General features: G+C 42.3%; 1 protein-coding gene across 3 annotated transcripts in view; it reads right to left on the reverse strand.

Annotated features, from left to right (window-relative positions):
* Window positions 1–21,747, reverse strand: part of RDX (radixin) — a 125,957-nt gene that overhangs the window by 9,420 nt on the left and 94,790 nt on the right. For 2 of the 3 annotated variants that reach the window (XM_039513190.1, XM_039513182.1), the window contains exons 5-10: window positions 13,796–14,070; window positions 8,405–8,488; window positions 7,805–7,951; window positions 6,151–6,247; window positions 4,826–4,989; window positions 772–902 (exon numbers count right to left, since the gene is read on the reverse strand). In XM_039513190.1, coding sequence (XP_039369124.1) covers window positions 772–902; window positions 4,826–4,989; window positions 6,151–6,247; window positions 7,805–7,951; window positions 8,405–8,488; window positions 13,796–14,070 — 898 coding nt within the window. Of the gene's footprint in view, window positions 1–771; window positions 903–4,825; window positions 4,990–5,108; window positions 5,242–6,150; window positions 6,248–7,804; window positions 7,952–8,404; window positions 8,489–13,795; window positions 14,071–21,747 lie in introns of those variants that run through there. The other variant, XM_039513198.1, reaches the window with a different exon arrangement.

The following is a 21,747-nucleotide window of genomic DNA, read 5'->3' on the forward strand; positions in this document are numbered from 1 at the left end:
ATATCTATGTCATGCAATGGGAGGGATCCATGAAGTATGTAGGAGAGGTGGGTTGCTTGCGATTGGACCATATGGGTAACAAATGTAAATTACTTTCACCCCTGCCCAAACCCCAGGGCTCTAAGCCGCCTCTGCAGCTGGTAGCTCCGGGGGTGATTTAAAGGGCCCCGGGCTCCCAGCTTCAGATGGAGCCCCGGCCCTTTAAATCCTGATTTAAAAACCCTGGGATTTAAAGGCCCCACCTCTTCTGGTAGAGGCCACGCCTCTTCTGGTTGAGGCCCCTCCCCCTCCTCAGCACTCCAGAGTACCCGTAAGTCCTTTAAGTTACTTTCACCACTGGTAGGACTGCATGGTTGCACCTAGGTGGGGTGAAGGTAGTGAAACCTATCCCCAAAGGGGTGTCCTTGAGAGGAACTAAAAGGGTTCTGAAGTGCAGCTTGCCCTATATACCTATGACACAAAGATTCTACAAATGTGCAGCTAAGAACACAGAAAATTATACATAATTTTAAGTGAAATTATACATTGTTTTAAACAATTCAACAGTACACAATTCAAGTGGCATATAATTCAACTTCTAAAAAAATGCTGCAGTGTTTGAACTACAAATGTCAGTGAATGTTAAAATCAAAACTGTATACAAAAATGTCCATTAATAACAATGTCATTACGTTTTGTAATTTTTATGAACAATCCTAAATTATGGAATTAAACTATTCAACACTTCTGCAAGGATTGAAATAAAAGGGATTACATGATGAATGAGTTTACCTTTTTGGGCCTTCATTGTCTGTTCTTCAATTTGTCTTAAGCGCTCCATTAATTCTTCTTTTTCACGCTCTATTCTTTCCTTTTCCTTTTCCGCTATTTCCCTTTTTTTCTTCTCATTTTCTAATTGTGCTCTAAAAACAAAAAAGAAATATATTACACAGCTGCGCATGGGTACAAAAGGGCTCAATTCTTTCATTTACACCAGTTAAACTCAATTGAAGTCATGGAACTTATTCTCAGTTCACAAAGATGTGTAAGCAAGAGCAGAATTTAGTACTAAATGTTTCAGATTCAGTTTATCCTACAAATAAGTTGCCATAACTCAGTTATAACATTATTGCAATCTGGAATATAGAAAGCCTCTTAACACAATAGAGCTTCAGAATCTGGGTCAAGGCTTGACCAAGTTACATTCAAGGGTTTAGTGCTGTTATGGCCAAAGTTAAGATTTTATCTCTGCTGAAAATCACAACTGTCCACTTCTTGGCAAACAGGTCTATCCGTGGGATGCCACATTGAAATATGTGGTGGAGTATAGTGGGATCTATCTCCCATTCGTGATCTTGTGAGAAATGTCTGCTGAGGACATCCACTGTATGCCCAAAAGGTAAGCTGCTGATCTGGTTTTGTATGCACCAATTCCAAAGTCCCACTGCTTTGGCACAGAGGGAAGGTGATCTCACTCCCGCTTGGCGGTTTATGAAAAATATGCATTGACACATTGTCCATCGGTATCTTTATGTATTTGCCCCTAATCTGTGGGAGGAAATGGATACAGACATTTCTGACTGCTCTGAATTCCAACAAGTTGATGTGGAGAGTGGACTTGGGTGACTGCCATCTGCCTTGAACAGTGTTAGTGTCTAGATGAGCTCCCCATCCCAGTAAAGATGCCTCCTTATTACTGATGTTGGAGATGGCTGAGCGAAGAGGACCCTTGTGAAAACATTGTGAGGGACTGATGCCGGAACTCTGGCAGGCAAGCCGACCGATGTCCGGGGGCTGGTGGCGATGTTCAGGCATGTTCTGAGGGGGCAACCCCTGTGGCGGCGAGCAGTGCTGCACTGATGGGGACCATTGAAAGGGTCCCAATGCAGGTTTACCCCTGGAACGGGGCACCTCACTGGCCAGTATGGGCAGCACCGGCAGAGACAGTATGTCCTTAACGGCCTGAAAGGCCTCAGGTATGGATGGCACCACCAGGTGTGAAGTGCCTCTGCTACTCCCCGAGGTGGGAGGAGGGTCTTGGAGTGGGCTCAACCACTCGGTGGGAGTCGGGGCCCAACCTCTTTCCAGAGGGGAAGAGCTGCCCTGTGTGGGTCTTTGCTTTCCTCCAGCTCTCTCCTTCCATTTACGGGACATAGGAGAATGTCCCCTCCCAGCCTTTCTTTGCCTTTTAGCCAGTACCAAGGATGGGAATCGGCGCCGGTCTGAGACCGGTGCTGGTGGCATGGTGTGCACCGAGGCCACGGTGCTATGAGCAGAGTCCGATATGGTCAGCTCTGAGGCTAGTGCAAGGGTTGACTCCATAAGGAGCATTTGGAGACAAATGCCCTTCTCCTTTTTGGTCCACTGTCTGAAGCTCTTGCAAATAAAGTTACTTATCACTAACGTGGGTTTCCCCTAACTTGATGATTACCTGTCCTGTTCATTCCCTCTGAAGCACCTGGCATCGGCCACTGTCAGAAGACAGGACACTGGGCTAGATGGACAATTGGTCTGACCCAGTATGGCTGCTCTTATGTTTTAATCAGTCAAATCTGGTGTTTCGAAATTGTGGGTTGTGAGGTTGATGCCTGAGAAGCTGTTGGTTTCTTCTTCTGGAACCATTGTCCCTTATTTTCAGGTTCATAATGATTCTGGGAGGGATCAGATCTCTCTGCCACCTGGGACCTACTGAACTTTCTTTTTTGTGCAGGGGTGTACATTTCCAGAGAGCACAAGGTGGCTCTAAAGCACAGTCGGCTCTCTGTGATGATCACCTGGAATTGCTTCTTCTGGTTTGTTGGAAGATGCTCAATAAAGGCATTTAACTTTGAATGGTTAGTATGGCTGTATTTCACCATGAGGGTTTGATAATGGGCAATCCTAAGTTGTAAGGTAGCCGATGTGTAGGACTTACAGCCAAATAAATCAAGATGTATTAAATCTTTATCATACGGTGTCAATTTAGCCTGGTGTTGTCAGCCATGTTTATTCACAGCATCAACCACAAGAGAGTTGGGGGATGGGTGCGAAAAATAAAAATTCAGGATCCTTGGAGGGAACACAATTTTTTGTCTGCCCTCTTATGGGTGGATGGTACTGTGGTTGGGGGATGCCCAATTATTTTTGCAGGGTCTAACAAGGCCTCACAAACAGGTAGTGCAATGCGGGCAGATGAAGTATGCCGAATATCATGTAATTTATGTGGAACTCTTTAACCTCCACCAGTGGAATTTGCAAGGGGGCCACTATCCTTTTAAAAAGGCCCTGAAACTGCTTAAAATCATCAACCAAGGACGATGGAGAAGGCATGACAGTTTCATCTGAGGAGGAAGAAGAGATATTAGTTGTAGGGGCAATCTCTTTGTCTAATCTTGCTTCCTGCCCCTCAAAGATCTCCTCTTGTGGATCAGGAACCTTAGACAGAGAGGCTGGGGGGGAATTGTCTGCTCTTCTCCTGGCAAGGAAAACTAGGGGCCCTGGAGAATTGCTGTTTGGGTTCAAGGGTCACTGTATGGCTACTGAGGTGGTACATAAGGCATGGGTGCAGGCACCTAAGTGTGTCCATACCAGCATGGTGGAGTGCATCTCTCACGAGGATAATCCAACACCTTAGAGGTCGCAGGAAAGCAAGTTCCTTGATAATGGAAGGGAAAGCCCCAGCCAGAAATGTGAGAAAATGATTAAAAGTCCACATCCTCCTCCTCCTCCTCCTCATCTTCCTCCTCACTTGGTAGAGATAGACATAAACTCCATCAGTAATGGGCAAATCTCTGGGAATGAGAAGTGATTGGTACTGAGAATGGGTTGGTGCCAAACAGGGGAGATTTGAGTGTTTGTTACTACCAAGTCCCAAGAAAATCAAAACTCTTGCAGTACCAAAGAGCGTACGGTACCGATGAGGCAAGTTGGGCAGAGGTAACTGTGGTAGAAGGCACCGACAGTACCAAAGGTCTCATGCTCTCCGATGAATGACCACTAGGTGTCAGTCTGGTCTTTTGTGGAGCTGAAGTGCTGGGTACTGAGGTCCTAGCAGACTCTGTCAGTACCAATTTAGAAGAGCTGGTCATCTTCTCTCTGCCACTCCTATCACCTGATGGCACTGATCTTCCTGAGCTGGAAACCTTAGAGACCTTACACTTGCTGGTGGTCACAGTACCTGATGAACCTGCAGCCTCGTCAGAAAATCAGTAGGTGCCAAAATGAGTGTCTGAATCTGAGACCATCTCTTTGAGGTGGATTCTCTATCCAGAAGACTTGAAGACCACTTTCTAGAGTCTTTTTGAGAGGATCTCAAAGATTTCCTCTTCAGTGCTCTAGAAGCGTGCTGTATCGAGGAGGTTTAAGTGATTGACCTGTTCGAAGACCACTGTACAGGGGGGAGGGGGGTGGCCACTGGCTGAAGCGAACCCTCCATCATAAGGAGACACAATTTAAGTTTCTGGTTCTTTCTGGTTTCTGGTTCTTTAAATTTCAGGCAGAAATTACACTTTTGGGGAACACATGACTCCCCAAGACAATGGACACACTGACTGAGACAGCCTCTCAGCACAAAAGGCAACTTTTAAACCCAGGAGAATCAGGCATGCCCTCAGCATACCCTAAAATCTGCTATCTGAGGTGCAAGCGCACGGAGAGTGAAGCACCCATAGAAACACTACTTGACAAAGGTTTTCTGTTAAAGCCAGATGACCCATAACAATCCATGATCTAATTTACATATTCAGAAGTGGACAGGTAGAGTTTTGCCTTCTGGAACCCCAGGTACTTTGTGATTCCATGGCCATGTTCTTGCAAAATGCTTTAGATGTACTTTATTCTGGTTCACAGAAGATTGTTAATGTCATACCTTTCCAACTGTTTCTGATGTTTCTCCTCTCTAGCTTGGGCCTTCATCTGTTGCACTTCAATTGTATCAGGCTTTCTCCTCCTCATGTACAGTTCATGATTTCCCATGCACAGTGCCAAAATCCGCTTATTAATTCTCAGACGTGGTGCATAAAAAACAAAATCCTAGCAACAAAATATTTTAAGTTTAATTAAAGTGCAGCTCTTACAGTCTAAAAATCTAGAATTTAAGCTAAAATCAATACATTATATGTTTGGATTTGTAAGATTAAATATAATTTTACCGCAGTCTTGACATTTTATCTCTGGCCTGTGCAATGGCAGAAATCTACAGCAGTGTTCCCCAAATGATGTCTCCCGATCCCCACAAGTGAGTTGAAGGAAGGATTGTAAAATGAGTCATGGGCCTGGCATGGAAAGGAGACCCAGGGGATGAGGGGGAAGTGATCCTACTCCACACTCACAATGTGATGCTGAGCTCACAATGGAAGCTCCTGTCCTACATGGCTGGGCTCAGCTCCCCGCTCCGGCCATTGCAACCTGGTCTACAGGGTCACAGCGCCACTCAATTTGGCCCAGCCACCCCTCCACTGTGAAGTGAGTGTGGGTTGAGCCTGCTTTCTGACTCAAACCCCATGGGCCTCCCCTCTGCACTGGGCTGGGATTAGGGTTGTGGTGCCCCTTCATAGGGACAAGGAGAAGAATGCTGGCCTATGATTTTGGAACCTCAACCCTCAAATTTGGACCCTGGGTGAAAACACACACACACACACACACACACCAGTGCATGGGTCATCTTAGTAAGAAGTTTGGGAACCACTGATCTACAGGACTACCAACTAAAAGAACTATCAATTTTATGAAAATGGTGGGAGAATATTTATTGTTTACTTTAATATTTTGGCTAATTCATGAAGTTTCATTTTGTGCCCCAACCTATACTTCAGAATGAAGATGCTGCAGTGGTGGACAGCAGCAAAAAGTTGTAAGAAAACTTGGAAAAAGCAGATATGTAACTTTATTGTACAGCAGCTGTCCAACCTGCACTAGTAAATGTATTAGTGGAAAAATATCCAAAAATCATCCAAAATGTGGATAATACAAGAACAAGATAAAAATTGCATATTCTCTCTATACTTTAAAATGAACATTTCTTTTTGATTACCAGTTATTCCACAACTGAGATGTCTAAGTAATTAAGAGAGGCCCTTGGTGCCATTTTACACAGCAGAAAAGGGCTATCGGTTATGCAAAAGTGTCAGAGCAAGTTAGATCGTATTTAAAATCCTCATACATAAAGAAAAATATCCCACAGACTTTACTTACAGGGGCCTTTTTGTCAATTGGCTTTATGACAAACTTTTTGTCGTTAAATGAGATATTTCTGATTTCACTCCAAGGGAAACCAATCTTGGGTGTCAACCTTCGAAAAACAAAACAAAACCAAAAAAACTATTTTTTAATCAAAGGCACAAATATACGTATTTCCACCAAATATTTAAATCCATCTTTATTAACTTTGTATTGTTTTTTCAGTCACCCTTTATATGTTATGGTTACATTACCAACCAGTTAATGAAGGAATGATAAATAGTTAACAGATGTTTTAATTAATGTTTAATTGTTACAGATAGTTATACAGTGTAGGGAATCAAAAGTTGCCTTATAACTAACTATAGCACCTTCTACTCACGTGCTCATATCCTTCAATCTTTAACACATACTATTCGTGTTATAAGCCTGGTACAAAAATCAATAATTTATTCACCCTTTATAAACAATTAGAAGTACACTTTTTATAATATGAGTGACTGTTTTCACAAAATAAAACACTCAAAAGTCTATCACTATAACAAAGACAGAAGTTAAATCACCTTCCTTAAGTAATTTTGCATTTTGATTAAAGTTAGTTGTGCAATTTGAGTTGCTACACTGATTCCCATAACTCAATTTAAACTTCATCCCCTGCATTGTTTTCAGTTAAACTTTCGGATACAATTGTTACCAAAAATAGTTGGAACATGTTGTGCATTACATTACATCAATGATGAATATTTTTATCAATTGGACTAGAAGTCTTTTCCATTTATATTACAGTATCACAATTACAAACACTAGCAGCAGTTAGCAAATGATGTATTTCAGAACATCAGAAAGAGGTATTTCTTTCTATTTCAACACCCTAAATGAATATTTCCTCCAACTCTTAGAAGCTACAATGCCATCTAATGGCAATACAGGTTTGCCAGGGATACTCTCAGGGACTACATTTATTAGTTTGAAGGCATGTATTTTGAATGTAGATGGTATTGGCTATCTGATGCTGAGCTCACAATGTTTAAGTTAGAAAATTCATGACGACTTTGTTTGCTAGTATCGTGATTCTTAAGAGTTACTTTATTATATATTCTTTCTATATCTGAAGTGATGGGGAAGAGAACAAAGGAGGAATGGGTGGACAGGAAGCTTTTCCGACCTCCTAAACAGAACAAGAAGTTTCACTCTATTAACAGTTTTCTTTGAAGAATAAAAAAAATTACACTCTGTACCAGCGCAGCTTTGTTCTATAAGCTGTGCTTCTAATTGCAGCTATTACAAATAAGATGCTTCCTATTTTAAAAGAGTACTTCCACTTCTGCCATACTAATACGATATTGTCATTGTTCTTACTCTCACTGAAGCCAAGAGTGGGAAACAGAGCATCCATACAAAGAAAACTTTGTAAGCCACTCATCTTCAAAATGTGGAAGTCCAAATTGAAACCCACAAAATGGGAGTAAATTCCCCTTTAATTTGAGAAGAATTCAAAAACCACCACAAGCGAACTTTTCTTCCAACTTTCTTTCTCGTGTTATTTAGTCTGCAACATATTTGGGACAAAATTGTCTCTTATTACATGTATGTACACTGCCTAGGACAACGGGGTCCTAATCTCTGTTGGGACACTATTATTATAATACACATAATAAAAACAACTTACTTGTCATCGTGCTCATAAATATTCAGACCCAAAGCATCAACACCTAGCCACAATTCAGTACCCTTTTTATTCTTTATTTCAAAGTAGTTGACTCCATACATTTCCAGATCTTGTGCAATCTTGAGGTATTCCATCATAGAATCTTCCCTGACGAGAGAAAATAGCGGAACTAAGACAAATGAAATGATGTACATGAGTGGAGAAACTAAAGAATGCCTAAATTTGACACTTCAAGTTAATAATTTTGTTTAATTCCTCTGGAGGAATTCACCTGGAATTCTATCCGGGTACTTATACAGCTGCCATCACCATAGTATCAAGTTTCTCACAATCATTAAATTTTATCCTCAAACACCACTGTGAGCTAGGGAAGTATTACATCCATTTTACAGATGGGCAATGGAGGCACAGGGTAGATAACTAACTTGCCCAACATCACACACCCAAGTCTAGTGCCCTATCCACTAGGCCATCCTTCCTGTCTGACCTGGATAGGGGGAAAAACAAAAAAGGAGGGAGTGTTAAACAAAACCAAAATAATTTGAAATAACGCCCCCCCCACAAAACTTAAGCTACAAGGGACAATTTCTGCATAATTACCTTAACATCCCTCTGTGTTCTTCATGCCAGTTCTGTATTCTTTCTTCCCACTGTTCTTTTGTCAGTTTGTGCTGTTCTAGAACACTGTCAATAAAAGAGGCTGCTATGAAATGAAACTGACAAATTATATGAGCCATAAAATACGCAAATAAGTTCAGGTATAGAGCTTATAACAAATACATAATAATATTTATGCCAAATAAAAAAATTGAACAGATTCAGAGTAAAATATTTAACTGGCATTTTCATTAATAAACACTTTATAAAATTTGATTTTCAAAGTACTCCAAGAGGTCTAAATGCGTGAAATAAATCATTTGAGGGGAAAAAACCACTGCAGTTTCAGTTTTAACAATAGTTCTTAAACTTTCACTGTGACACAAGCCAATAACTACCCAAACACATTCATACATAATTTTAATTCATAGCTTCAGCAATTTAAATCTGTAGGATAACAGATTTTGTCTAGTTTGAAAACAAACTAGACAAAATACAGAATCACTGAAAACGTTCCAACTCTTGTAACATGAATTAAAGAACTTCTATACACCCACAAATACACCCAAACTTTTCAGTTTATTCCTAGAACTAAACCACCAGTTCTGCTGTTAGCGGGAAGAGAATGTGGGGGGATTTAAACTAAATGTCACAAGCAGTTTTTAAACGTAAGGTTTGCTCATGTTAGCTACAGCCACGGACATGTGTTTCTACCTGTTAGAACGTATCAGAATAGTACAGCAGCATGACCTGGTATAGCAGCACAAGAAACCAAGTGCACAATATAAGGAACTGTTTGTTTATATTAGTTAGTTTCTAAGATTAAAAATTGTTTGTATGTCTTCTTAAAGTTAAACTATGGAAAGTTTTCATCTCACTTTTAGTCCACATAGCTAACTTTAACATTCCCGTAGAAACTGTTTTAAAGGGTGACTGGTCAGATGAGGGAGTGCAGGAGTGATCTTACTTAAGAGATCAGCTCAATTGAGTTCCAGCTCTTCCTTGTTGTTGACAAAAGTAACATTTGCTACCTTTTCCCCCTCTTTCTATCACCATTCAACAATGGGTGAGTGAACTGGATTCTGTTTTGCCTCATACACCAATAATTTAATTCATACAATACAATTCAAGTACAGATCCTTGCTGGTGACGATATAGAAGTTAGAATAAAACAGAACTTGACCACAATACCCAGGGCAGAGTTTCCAGTGCTGGCTGTTAAAAAGTACATCTGAACTTAAGACAAACAGGATGTCTGAATTTTAAATTAAGCATATTTCAGCTGGAGCTCACCTACAGACAAAACTGATACCAAACAATCCAATTATCACAGGTTTTTTTTGTTTTTGTTTTTTAAAGTACCATACTTTAAAGTCTGAGTAGTAAGCTTGTCCAAGCTTTAATCTTGTACAAAATAAATTTTAACATACTTACACTTGCTTTTCTTTTTGAGAAAGGTTTTCAATATTAGAATATTTAAAACCATCAGATAAGTATGTGCTGGGACTCCAGGGACTACTGAAATACATACACACCAGGCCTCTATTGTGCAAGGCACCACACACACACATGCACGCAGGTGCACGCACACACACAAAACAGATGATCTCTGCCCCAAACAGCTTTCAATTTAAGTAAGAGATCTTTACTATAGTGAGCACCAGTCGTGGCCATTCTTATTATGCTTGCAAGACACTTTGTTAAGTTTCTGGTTTTCACATGCTGACATAAACACTAGAATTTCATGTTTAGGTCACAAGGTTTCCATCACAGTGATCTCTTCCCCAAAATAAATTTGTTTGTAAAAATTAAAGCAAAATCCAGCCAGCTGATTTTGAATTATGGGAAACTGAAAGTATCTTTAGCTACTTAAAAAAGATCCTTTTACTTCTTTGGAAGAAAAAAATGATTTGGAAAATAGTTAGGAGCATTTGAAAACTGAATTCTGAGCATGTACAATATATGTTATTAGGTCAAGAGATGAACTGGATGCATTGTGCACACACCTATTTAAGTGTACACTTTTCAAATCTATTTAAGATGGCAGCAGTCTGATATTTTTACTTACTGTCTCTCAACATACAACCTCCAGCTCTCCAACAACCTTCTTATCCCTACCCTTTCAAAATCTAAGTGGGGCACACATAGGCAGTGGGGTTTTTTTTTTTTGCCCTTTAAAATGATCTGAAACCATAAATGGTTTATATAGCTTAAAAGTCTAAAAAGTACAGGGAGACGAGCAGTTCCTTGTCATTGTCTTTAAGTCTGGCCTTGAACTTAACACAAAATCTGGAGAAACCCATTATAGTACATACAGAGAAGCAGCATGAAATTCCTTGACTGTGCCAATCTGGGCAAAAATATCCTGGGTAATCACTGAAATCTTGTAAGTGAGTGGTCCTAGTAGCTCCATATTTTCTAGGTTGAAACTACTATTTATTAAGAGTAGAAAGCCTAAAATTAGACACGTTTGGTTTCGTTTCACAGGCCCATTTGGCATTGCCCTCTCATACCATACTTCTGTTGCTTGCTCTAACACAATTTAAAGTTTCCACAAACTTTAATAGTAGAACTCACGTAAATATCATTTGAAACTGGCCGGTCAAGAGAACAAAGCGGGCAGAGTAAAGGGATATTGAGAAATATACGTACCCGTGATAATGTCACACAAACATGTAACTGAAAATAAACCCTGGCTTGTTTCTTGATTAGCCAACTGAACTCAGATTTTTATTCACCTTACAGCTTGTAGCACTCTCCTGTCCTCCAATTTGGTGGCATGAACAGGAACATTATCTCCAAGTACACACTTGTTTACTGCATTGTTTTAGGTAAAAGTAGTAAGAATCTGCCTGTGCTACACACACACAGCATTAGCATAACTGTATATTATAGTTATGGGCATTCATGCTCTAATACTTTTTGATTGCTAGTATGTACAGGAAAACACAATGCTATAGTCATGCTCAGAAACCATATTATAATTTCAATCTTAACAGGCCCTAAATTTTTAGGTAGGATGCCAGGAGAAGAACATCTCTTTTTTTAGATTGTTAAACTTTGTCTAGCCTTGTGTTTTTATGAGAAAGCTTTTAGATTTCATTGGAAAACATGTTTCTATAAAAGTGTTAAGTAACGATGTAATTTACAAAAAAGGGGAAGTACCACCAGAATAAATCAAAAATTTCAAGACGTAAAATAAATGTGAAATAAGGAAGAGAGTCAGGCAAATAATTGATTTTTTCAGTTCACTGGTAGTTCTGAAAAATGAGAACAAGTATTTTGTTCAGCTCAATCAAAAAAAATGTGGAACATTTTGATGAATCAAAAACATCTGTTTTGAGGAGAATGAAACATTGTCATTCTGAATAACTACGAGTTGCCACTATGAATTACTTCTGAGGTCATTCTGCGCCAAAAAAAATTGCACACAATATTTTAATATTCTGCAAACTTTATTTGTCAAATGTGGAAGCTCCACCATGGCATTGGGGAGCACAGGCCACACAGAGGTAGGAGATCACTGTGCAGCTCTCCCTCAGGACATGAACTCAGTTGTGAGGCTGCACCCAACCCTGACACAGCGCAAGGACCAGGCCTGCCCCAGAAACACCCTAGGGCCCTGCCCCTCTGTGACAGGTGCACCAGGTGTGGGCAGGCAGGCTCAGCAAGGCCAGATCCAAGTGTGGAGGGGCTTAGTGTGGGGGTATCCAGGTGTGGGTTGAGAGGGTTCTATGTGAGGCAATCTGGGCACAGGCGGCTCAGTGGGGGATCCAGGTGTGGGAGAGGTCCGGATGCACAGGAGCTTGTTGGGAGGTTCTGGGTGCAACAGTAATGAAACTCTGCATAGGAGTCCAGGTGAAGGTGGTTGGGGCTCAGGGAGGGGTGGACTACAGATACTGGGGGAGTGGGGAAGAGATCCAGGTGGCTCGTCAGGGTGGTCCAGGTGCAGGGGGAGCAGAGCTTATCAGGAGGGAGTTCTGAATGCAGGGGAATGAGGCTCGGTAGGACAGTCTGGGTATAAGGGGGGGTCAGGCAGATGGGGGAGCAGCTCCCTGTACAGGGATCCCTCCCCCTGCAGCTGAGGAGTGATGGATGCAGAAAGTCGGGGGTGGAAGCAAGGGAAGTTTGTAGAGCATCCTGTAGCTGGGGGAAGGTCTGACCAGCCCCAGATGCCATGCAGGGAAAGAGGAAGTCCCATCCTCCCCAGCCCAGCCAGGACTAGCAGCTGAGCCCAGCGCAAAGGTAAGAGCCACCAGCTGGGTCTTCCCCAGTCCCACCCTGTGCCCCACAGTGATTTGCCTCTCTGCTAGCTGCCCTGGGTACCCAAAACATACTTCTGGGGAGGGTTGCCTGACTGCTCTTGCTTCCCTTTGCTTCCCTGTCAGAAAATCATTTTTCTGAGGGGAAGCAAAAAAATCTGCGAGACACAAATTCTGTGCATGTGTAGAATTCCCCCTGAAGTATATGAACAATAATACATAGTTACTGGCTAGGGAAAGGGTCAGAATATCTGTAGGCTGATGGTTAAGGCACTCACCTAAGATGGGGGAGACAAGTTCACATTGCTGCTTCAAGAACTACTCAATTTTTAGAAAGTGAGGCAGCTTCAACAAGAGAGGCAGAGAGATCAACGCTAGCAAATTCCATAGCTCAGTGGCTAGAGCACTCTCCTACAATGTAGGAGACCCAAGTTCACATCCCTTCTCCACATGAGGCAGAGGAGGGAGTTGAATACCGCTCTCCTACATCCCAGGTGAGTGCGCCCTAACAATTGGGCTAAAAGTTATAAGGTGGGCATCACCATCATTTTCTGAATGGTGTCTAGTCCCCCTTCAACATTTTTTGGCACATTCATATCAAATTCACTAGTAGTTTCAGGTCTACCAAAACTTCTTATTTTGGCAAATAAACTATTCAAAATATTTTGCCCAGCTCTATTAAGGAATCCACACTGATTTGCGAACTGGATGGTTCCAATACTTATTCACAGAAGGCATTGATTCCAGAGAAAAGGTAGGAATGTGCATTATATACCACTTTAATATTAACTCACTGGAACAGAGAGGAAAGTTGCTTGACTAAATATGTGCAATTACCTTAAGACAGAGCTAAAGAGTTACAAAAAATTCAGTTCTCACAAGGACTGTACAGTTCTGATGCCTACTCTTCACTACTCAAAGCCCAAATGATCTCCTCCTTTACTCCAAAATTTTACCAATGAAACAAACACTCACTTCAGAGAACCGCCACCACCATATGGCTTAACATTAAAGAGGAGATCAATTATAATATTGAAGAAACTGATACTCTGATTTTAAAAGCTAAGAACATTTTTATTAGCAAGTTTACAATTCTGCAGCATCCATATAGCAGCTGCAGTTTCCCACTTACCGCTGGGGGAGAAGTCTGTCATTGGCCAAGTAGCCTAGTTTATGAATCTCCTTATTGTAATCTCCATACTTGGCTTGGACAGCATAGGAAGCCAGTAGAACTGCAGTTTCAGGTGGACAATAGATTTCATCATTTAAAATGGCTTCTTTGACTTGCAGGAAGAACAGTCTCTGAGTTATTTCCTGAATTAACTCCTCCGATACATCCTCAGGAAAAAACTTAGCCCTGAACTTAAACTGTAGAGGATTTTCTTTCCTTACATCTTGTTGTGTTACCTGAAAATATAAATTAAAGACTTTAAAGGAGCTCTATATAGTGTTTAGTGTATTTACTTCAGTAACAATCAACTAACTGGCAATAACACAGAGTAATCCAACTCTTCCTGGCAATCCAGTTATTAGCAATGACTAAGGCTCCCAGAAGTCATGGATTCTGTGACCCTCCATGACCTTTGTGACTTCTGCAGCAACCCATGTGGCTTGCCCAGGAGCCACCTGAGCAGCACGGGCAGCCCCATGGCCGTTGCACTGGCTGCTGCTGGGGCAGTCTCGGGGCCCCCCTCCGGCCTGCAGCAGCAGGAGTTTGGGGGTGGGAGGGCTCAGTGGTGGGGATTCCCTGCTTAATGTATCCACTCTAATGTTCTGACAGCCTGGCAGGTAGGAGGCTGAGAAATTGATATTGTGTCAGATACACCAATTCCACAGTTACATGCCTTCGATGCATAGGGAATGGGATCGGGCTCCTCCCTGTCGATTTATATAAAACATGCAAGCAATCGTGTCAGTCTTTACTCATATAGTCTTGTTTTTTATCAATGGCAGGAAGTGGAGGCACACATTGCGAACTGCGCGGAGGTCTAATAGATTTATGTGTAACTATTATTTTGGAGGGACACTACCTGTCCTGAATTGTATGGTGTTGCAGATGAGTTCCCCAGCCTATCAAGGAGTGAGTATCATAGAGGATGGATCACAAGGAGAAAGTAGTTAAGGACATTGAGGTCAATGGTAATTGAGACAAAATATACCATGGTTTTACAAAAGGTAGATCATGCCAAACCAACCTGATCTCCTTCTTTCAGATGGTAACAGATTTTTTTAGATAAAGGAAACAGTGGATCTAATTTACCTTGATTTCAGTAAGGCATTTGATACAGTTTCACATGGGGAATTATTAGTTAAATTGGAAAAGATGGGGGATCAATATGAAAATTGAAAGGTGGATAAGGAACTGGTTAAAGGGAAGACTACAACGGGTCATACTGAAAGGTGAACTGTCAGGCTGGAGGGAGTGAAGTGGAGGGAGTGGAGTTCCTCAGGGATCAGTTTTGGGACCAATCTTTTTATTACTGACCTTGGCACAAAAAGTGGGAGTGTGCTAATAAAGTTTGTGGATGACACAAAGCTGGGAGGTATTGCCAATACAGAGAAGGACTGGGATATCAAACAGGAAGATCTGGATGACCTTGTAAACTGGAGTAATAGTAATAGGATGAAATTTAATAGTGAAAAGTGCAAGGTCATGCATTTAGGGATTAAGATTTTTTTCTGTTATAAGCTGGGGAATCAGTTAGAAATAACAGAGGAGAAGGACCTCGGAGTATTGGTTGATCACAGGATGACTGTGTGCCGCCAATGTGATATGTCTGTGAAAAAAGCTAATGTGGTCTTGGGATGCATTAGGCAAGGTATTTCCAGTACAGATAAGGAGGTGTTAGTACCGTTATATAAAGCACTGGTGAGACCTCATCTGGAATACTGTGTGCAGTTCTGGTCTCCCATGTTTAAGAAGGATGAATTCAAACTGGAACAGGTACAGAGAAGGGCTACTAGGATGATCCGAGAAATGGAAAACCTGTCTTATGAAAGGAGTTTGAAAGAACTTGGCTTGTTTAGCATAACCAAAAGAAGGCTGAGGGGAGATATAACTGCTCTCTATAAATGTATCAGAGGGATAAATACCAGGGAGAGAGAAATACCAGGGAAAGAGAGGAATTATTTAAGCTCAGTACCAATGTGGACACAAGAACAAATGGATATAAACTGGCCACCAGGAAGTTTAGACTTGAAATTAGACAAAGATTTCTAACCATCAGAGGAGTGCAGTTCTGGAACAGCCTTCCAACGGGAGCAGTGGGGGCAAAAGACTTATCCAGCTTCAAGACTAATAAGTTGATAAGTTTATGGAGGAGATGGTATGATGGGATAGCCTAGTTTTGGCAACTAATTGATCTTTGACTATTAGTAGTAAATATGCCCAATGGCCTGTGATGGGATATTAGATGGTGTGGGATCTGAGTTACTACAGAGAATTCTTTCCTGGGTGTCTGGCTGGTGAGTCTTGCCCACATGCTCAGGGTTTAGCTGATCGCCATATTTGGGGGCGGGAAGGAATTTTCCTCCAGGGCAGATTGGCAGAGGCCTGAGGGGGAGGGGTTTCGCCTTCCTCTGCAGCCTGGGGCATGGGTCACTTGCTGGAGGATTCTCTGCACCTTGAAGTCTTTAAACCATGATTTGAGGACTTCAATGGCTCAGACATAGGTTAGGGGCTTGTTGTGGGAGTAGGCGGGTGAGATTCTGCGGCCTGCGTTGCACAGGTCAGATTAGATGATCATGATGGTCCCTTCTAACCTTAAAGTCTATGAGTGAAAGGAGTCCCCGTGCACACGTTGTTGGGTTGCGTCCACCAGCGTAAAGAATCTTTGACTTTGGTTGGCATCATAAGATGTCTGTTTAGGCCATGTTTGTGTAGCATGTAGATGGTTCTGAGCCAGCCTTGAAGACAGCGCATGTGGAGACGCACATGTCCTACCACAAATGTGGTTGCAGACATGTGGCCTAAGAGTTGAAGGCAGGTGCGTGCTGATATGTGTGGACTGTTCATTACTGAAGAGATGAGGTTGGTCATAGTAATAAACCTGTTGGTTGGTAATGACGCTTTGGCTTCCAGGGAGTCGAGATGGGCCCTGATAAAGTCTAGCTGGTGAACGGGTTTTAAAGTCAATTTTTGTGTGTTTCTATAACCCCAGATTCTGGAAAAGGGCAATCACCCTGTAAGCACTGTCAACAGCATCTGCCAGGGTGGGAGCTTTTAGTAAACAGTCGTCCACGTAAGGGAATATTATTACCCCTTGCTTGCGCAGGTGTGCTCCTATTACTGCAAGAATTTTGAAGAAAACTTGTGGTGCTGTGTAAAGGCTGAAAGGTAGGACCTTGTATTAATAATGGTCAGTTCCCAGGATAAACCTGATGAACCTCCTGTTAGCGGAGTTCCAGTGTTGGTATAATAATTGTTAGTGTGACCATCCTAAATGATTGAACCCTCATGAACTTGTTGAGGTTTGAGGGATGTAGCATGTAGCATCCTTCATTTTTCTTTTGGGTTAAGTAGTAATGGTAGAAGAAACCATTCCTCTTGTGTAGTGGAGGAACTTGTTCCACGGCACCTAAATGTAGAAGATGGTTTACTTCTTGTCGTACAAGGTGCTTGTAAGAAGGGTCCCTGAAAGGGGACACGGAGGGGGGTTGGGTGGGAAAGATGGAAGTAAAGGGAATCGACTAGCCCATGTGTATTTGAGCAGGGGATTGGACTAGATGACCTCCTGAGGTCTCTTCCAAACCTAATATTCTATTATTCTATTTCTAGGGCCCACTTGGTGGTGGTGATGGAAGACCAAGCCAAATAAAAGGGAGTCAGACAGTATCTGAAATGAAAGGTGGATGGTGTCATTAGCACTGTAGAGTGGGGAAGGTCTTTCAGACCCTCAACCAAGCCCTCAAAATTGTTGCTTCAAGGAGAAAGATTGAGACGTTGATGGTGGTAGTGGTCGGCATCTCAGACTGCCACTGATGTTGGGTATATGAGGCATACCTCTTGTGCTGCTAGTAAGCCTGATATCTGGTTTGTCTTCTTTGTGGGAGGCGTATAAATCCCCAGTGGACAGAGAGTCACTCCTGAGTCCTTCGTCATGTGGAGAACTTGGTCCATCTTGGCGGTGAAAAGTTTTTGTCTGTTGAACGGAACGTCCTCCACCGTGGACTGTATCTCCTGGGAAATCCCAAGAAATGCAGCCTGGATGCATGGTACACATGACCAAGGTGGTAGCCATGGAACTTCCTGCTGTGTTGACCACATTCAAGATACCTGTAAGGTAGTTCTGGCCACAAGCTGGCCTTTGGATACAAGAGCTCTAAAGTGATCCTTTTTGTCCTCCGGAATATTAATAAAGTCCATGAATTTTGAATAGTTGCAGTAATCATATTTTGCTAGTAACGCCGCACAGCTGACGAACTGGAATTGTAGGGTTGATGAAGAACAGATCTTGTGGCCAAAAAGGTCTATCCATTTCCACTCTTTGTCGATGGGTGTCAACTTGTACTGTTTCTGTCTATCATGCTGGTTGACGGAATTGACAATGAATAAATTTGGTGCAGGATGGGAAAAAAGGAGGTCCATACCTTTGGAGGGGACATAATACATTCTGTCAGCCCTCTTGCAGATGGGTGGTATAGTAGCTGGCATCTGCCAAGCTGTTTTTGCTGGCTCTATTAGAGCATCATTAAATGGAGGTGCTATTTTGGAAGTTGAGGAGGCTTGTAGGATGTCCACAGTTTATGTTGGGCCTCTGGGACCACCTCAAGAAAGATCTCTAATCCATCAACCACACATTTAAAAAGTTTTTTAAATTGCTTAAAGGCGTCAGTGGCTGTAGGCGGTGGAGACATTATGGTCTCATCTGAGGAGGAATTATTAGTAGGTGGCATGGTGTCTTGCTCTATGCTCTCCTCCCGTTGACAATTTCCTCATGGGACTCTGATGTTGCAGGCATTGAGGGTGGTGGTGGCAATCTAATCCCCTTCCTATAGGGACTGGGGAGCCTGCTGTACTACCTTCTATAGGCGGCCCAGGGATCCCAGTAAGGCATTGTACGGGGAATGGCATGGGTGAGGCCATCCACAAGTGCCCATACCATGGCTCTATGTCTTGCCTATAATGAGACCTCGATCACAGAGGTCCAGGGGTTGGGTCCGGTTGTACAGGTGAGGAGTGGTGTGAGGAAAAAACTATCCTCTTCCTCTGTGCTGGAAAGTGGAGGGACTATTGGACAGATGGGTTGTTTCAGTACTGAGTGCACCACGGAGTCGTTGGTGCTGAAAAATGCTGAGTCTGGCATCGCCAGTACAAATAGGTCTTTCTGATGAAGGAAGTGGCATGGTGCCATGGCCTCACCACTGAAGATCTTGGTACTGACAGTTTCAGTATCGCAGTCAACTGTGCTGATGGATTGGCAATAGAGTTGCTAGTACCAATGGTGTCATTGTTGATGCAGTCAGTGCTGAAGAAGCTGATGGAGCAGGCATAGACTGTGTTGGAGGTCTTGGTGCCATCTTCAGCAGTGTCAACGGTGCAGTGGAGCAGGTAGGCTTGCTTTTGCCTCTCGACTCCACACAGGAGTACTGGCAAAGGTCACTGTGCAGGTAGTGCTGGAGGATCCCAGTGCTGTGGTCGGTATCAAGGAGAGAGACCGAGCTGGAGATCGCTTCTTTTTGGTCAGTTCTCTCTGAGGAGAAGTCGCTGATTGTTTCCTCGATTTTTTTTTTTTTTTTAAGAGGAATGAGCCTTCCTCTGAGAAGAAGGTGAAGTCCCTGGAGCTATTTTTCCAGAGGTAGTCTGCTGGCTGGGGTCTGAAGCTGGGCAGAGACTTCTCCATTAAGATGAGCTTGGGGCACAGATCTTTGTCCCTCCAAGCTTGAGCCTTTAGGATGCTGCTGTGAGTGCATTTCTGAGGGATGTGCAACTCACCCAAGCAGCGGACAAACAGTGTCCATCTGATAACAGCATGGCGTCTTGACATGACAGGTAGCGCTTAAAGCCTGGTGAACCAGGCATAACTGAAAAGATGGTGGGTTCACCCCATGGGTGAACTTAGCCAGTCTACGAAAAACAATTTTTTTAAACTAGGAAGAAATACGGGGGAAAGAGCAAGTAACTGAACTGCTAAGCTTAAAAAAAACTCTGCTAAGTAAACTATTTTAACATGGAACAAGCTAACTTTGTGACACTGCTGGGAGCTCTATTTCAGGCAGAGCACAGTCGAGAAGGAACTGAGGGGGTCGAGTTGTACACGCCAACAGCGCCACAAGACAGGGACTGCGCATGTACGACCTGGACTGGCACTGCTGCTGAAATTCTCCCATCAAAGGCACAGGGATGCACCAACACCTGAAGCGAAGCATTTACAGGGCCATCACTCAAAGAAGAATTGTGGCACATTCACTCTTTAAGCTACCCCTTTTTATGGCATAGAGTCAGGTTCTTTTAAAAACCTTTAGTCTACTGCTATAAATGTGCCAAAAATCCTTGTTCCTGATGTCCAAGGGTTTAATCTGATTCCAACAATCACTTCATTTTGTTACAAATCATTAACATACTACATATGCCACCTTTCATTTCTACACAGATTTGCCTTATAAACTCAATTAATAGACGCCTATTTAGCATTTTGGCAAAAAGCTGTATTTCTGTGCAGAGTTTTCTGCTCCACTTGGCTCTACTTGGTGCAAACAACAGGCACTGTACTTCCCAAAGGATTCAATACAGCACCATCATAATCACAATCTGTACACATAATAGATTATGCTGGGAAGGAGGTTCCCACTATCATGCCTTCTGGCCTGGGGGTTTCACCACTCAGCTCCATACATGGAACAAAGGCAAAACATTGATCCATCATCATAGTTCTTGTGGGAGAAAGTAGGTTTCCCTCCAGTTTGTGACTGCTTTGGTTAACTCTATAGGTTTAACACTTCCACTTTTTGATGTTGTTTCCTCCAGTGATGCTCTCACTACTCACCCCAAGTGCTCATCCATCCGAAGCCATTGGACTTCCTAAGGTTTGCCAAATTACCTGAATGTTACTTTACACCTGTCATCGGCCAGGCATAAGTGGCACTGACTACTGTCATTATGGTGGCAAGCATCAATGCAGCCTGACCTTTCTGGTCAAGCACTTACTTCCTTTGGGACATATATGCCTTGAACTTTCATAAATAAATCATCAGAAAGATGGAATGAAACATGGAATGTGAGGAGTATGCATGAAGGCAATGTCACCACTTTGGCTAAAGCACTGGAAAAATGTAAGATAGATGTATGTGGAGTCTCAGAGCTCTCATGGAATGGTAGGGGTAATTTCATGACTAGGGATAGATACACAGTGTACTACACTCAGGATCTGAGAAAACAAGAGAATATGGGGTTGAATTTAACTTATCCAAGGAGACAAAGTTTGTGCTTGGATACAACCCAATCAGTGACAGAATCATCACTATTCACCTTCAAGCAAAGGCAGTCAGTATGTTGATTGTACAGGTTTAAGTTCCTATCACAGCTGCTGGTGCAGATTGATGAATTCTATGAACGGCTGGAAGAGACACTTATTCATAGACGAAGCAAATATATCACTCTTGTAATTGGGGACCTGAATGTGAAAGTTGAAAGTGTAGGGTCTCAAAGAAGTAGTAGGAAACAATGGTTTGGTGGTTTATAAAATGAGAGAGGACGACATCTAATTGAATTGTGCTGCTCTAATCACTTGGTCATTACAAACTATTTTCACCCAACATCCTAAAAGTTGATATACATGGACGTCATTAGAGGGCACGACAAAGAACCAAACTGACTATATAATGATACAGCAATGCTGGAGAATGAGTAATGGACAAAGACTTTCCCCAAGGGTCAGACCATCAACATTAGCCTCAAACATTACATTGAAATTTAAGACATTCATCAGTTCTAAAACATCCGAACTTGTCTAAAATCAACTAAAATGCATGACTTCTGTCCAAAATGGGTTTGAGGCATGCCACAAGTGAAAGAACAACCCAAATGAACTTTGGAATAAAATGAAAACTATCATGCTCAAAGCATCCACAGCACACATTCCAAAA

Source organism: Mauremys reevesii, linkage group 1, assembly GCF_016161935.1.
Source record: "Mauremys reevesii isolate NIE-2019 linkage group 1, ASM1616193v1, whole genome shotgun sequence".
NCBI lineage: Eukaryota > Metazoa > Chordata > Testudines > Geoemydidae > Mauremys > Mauremys reevesii.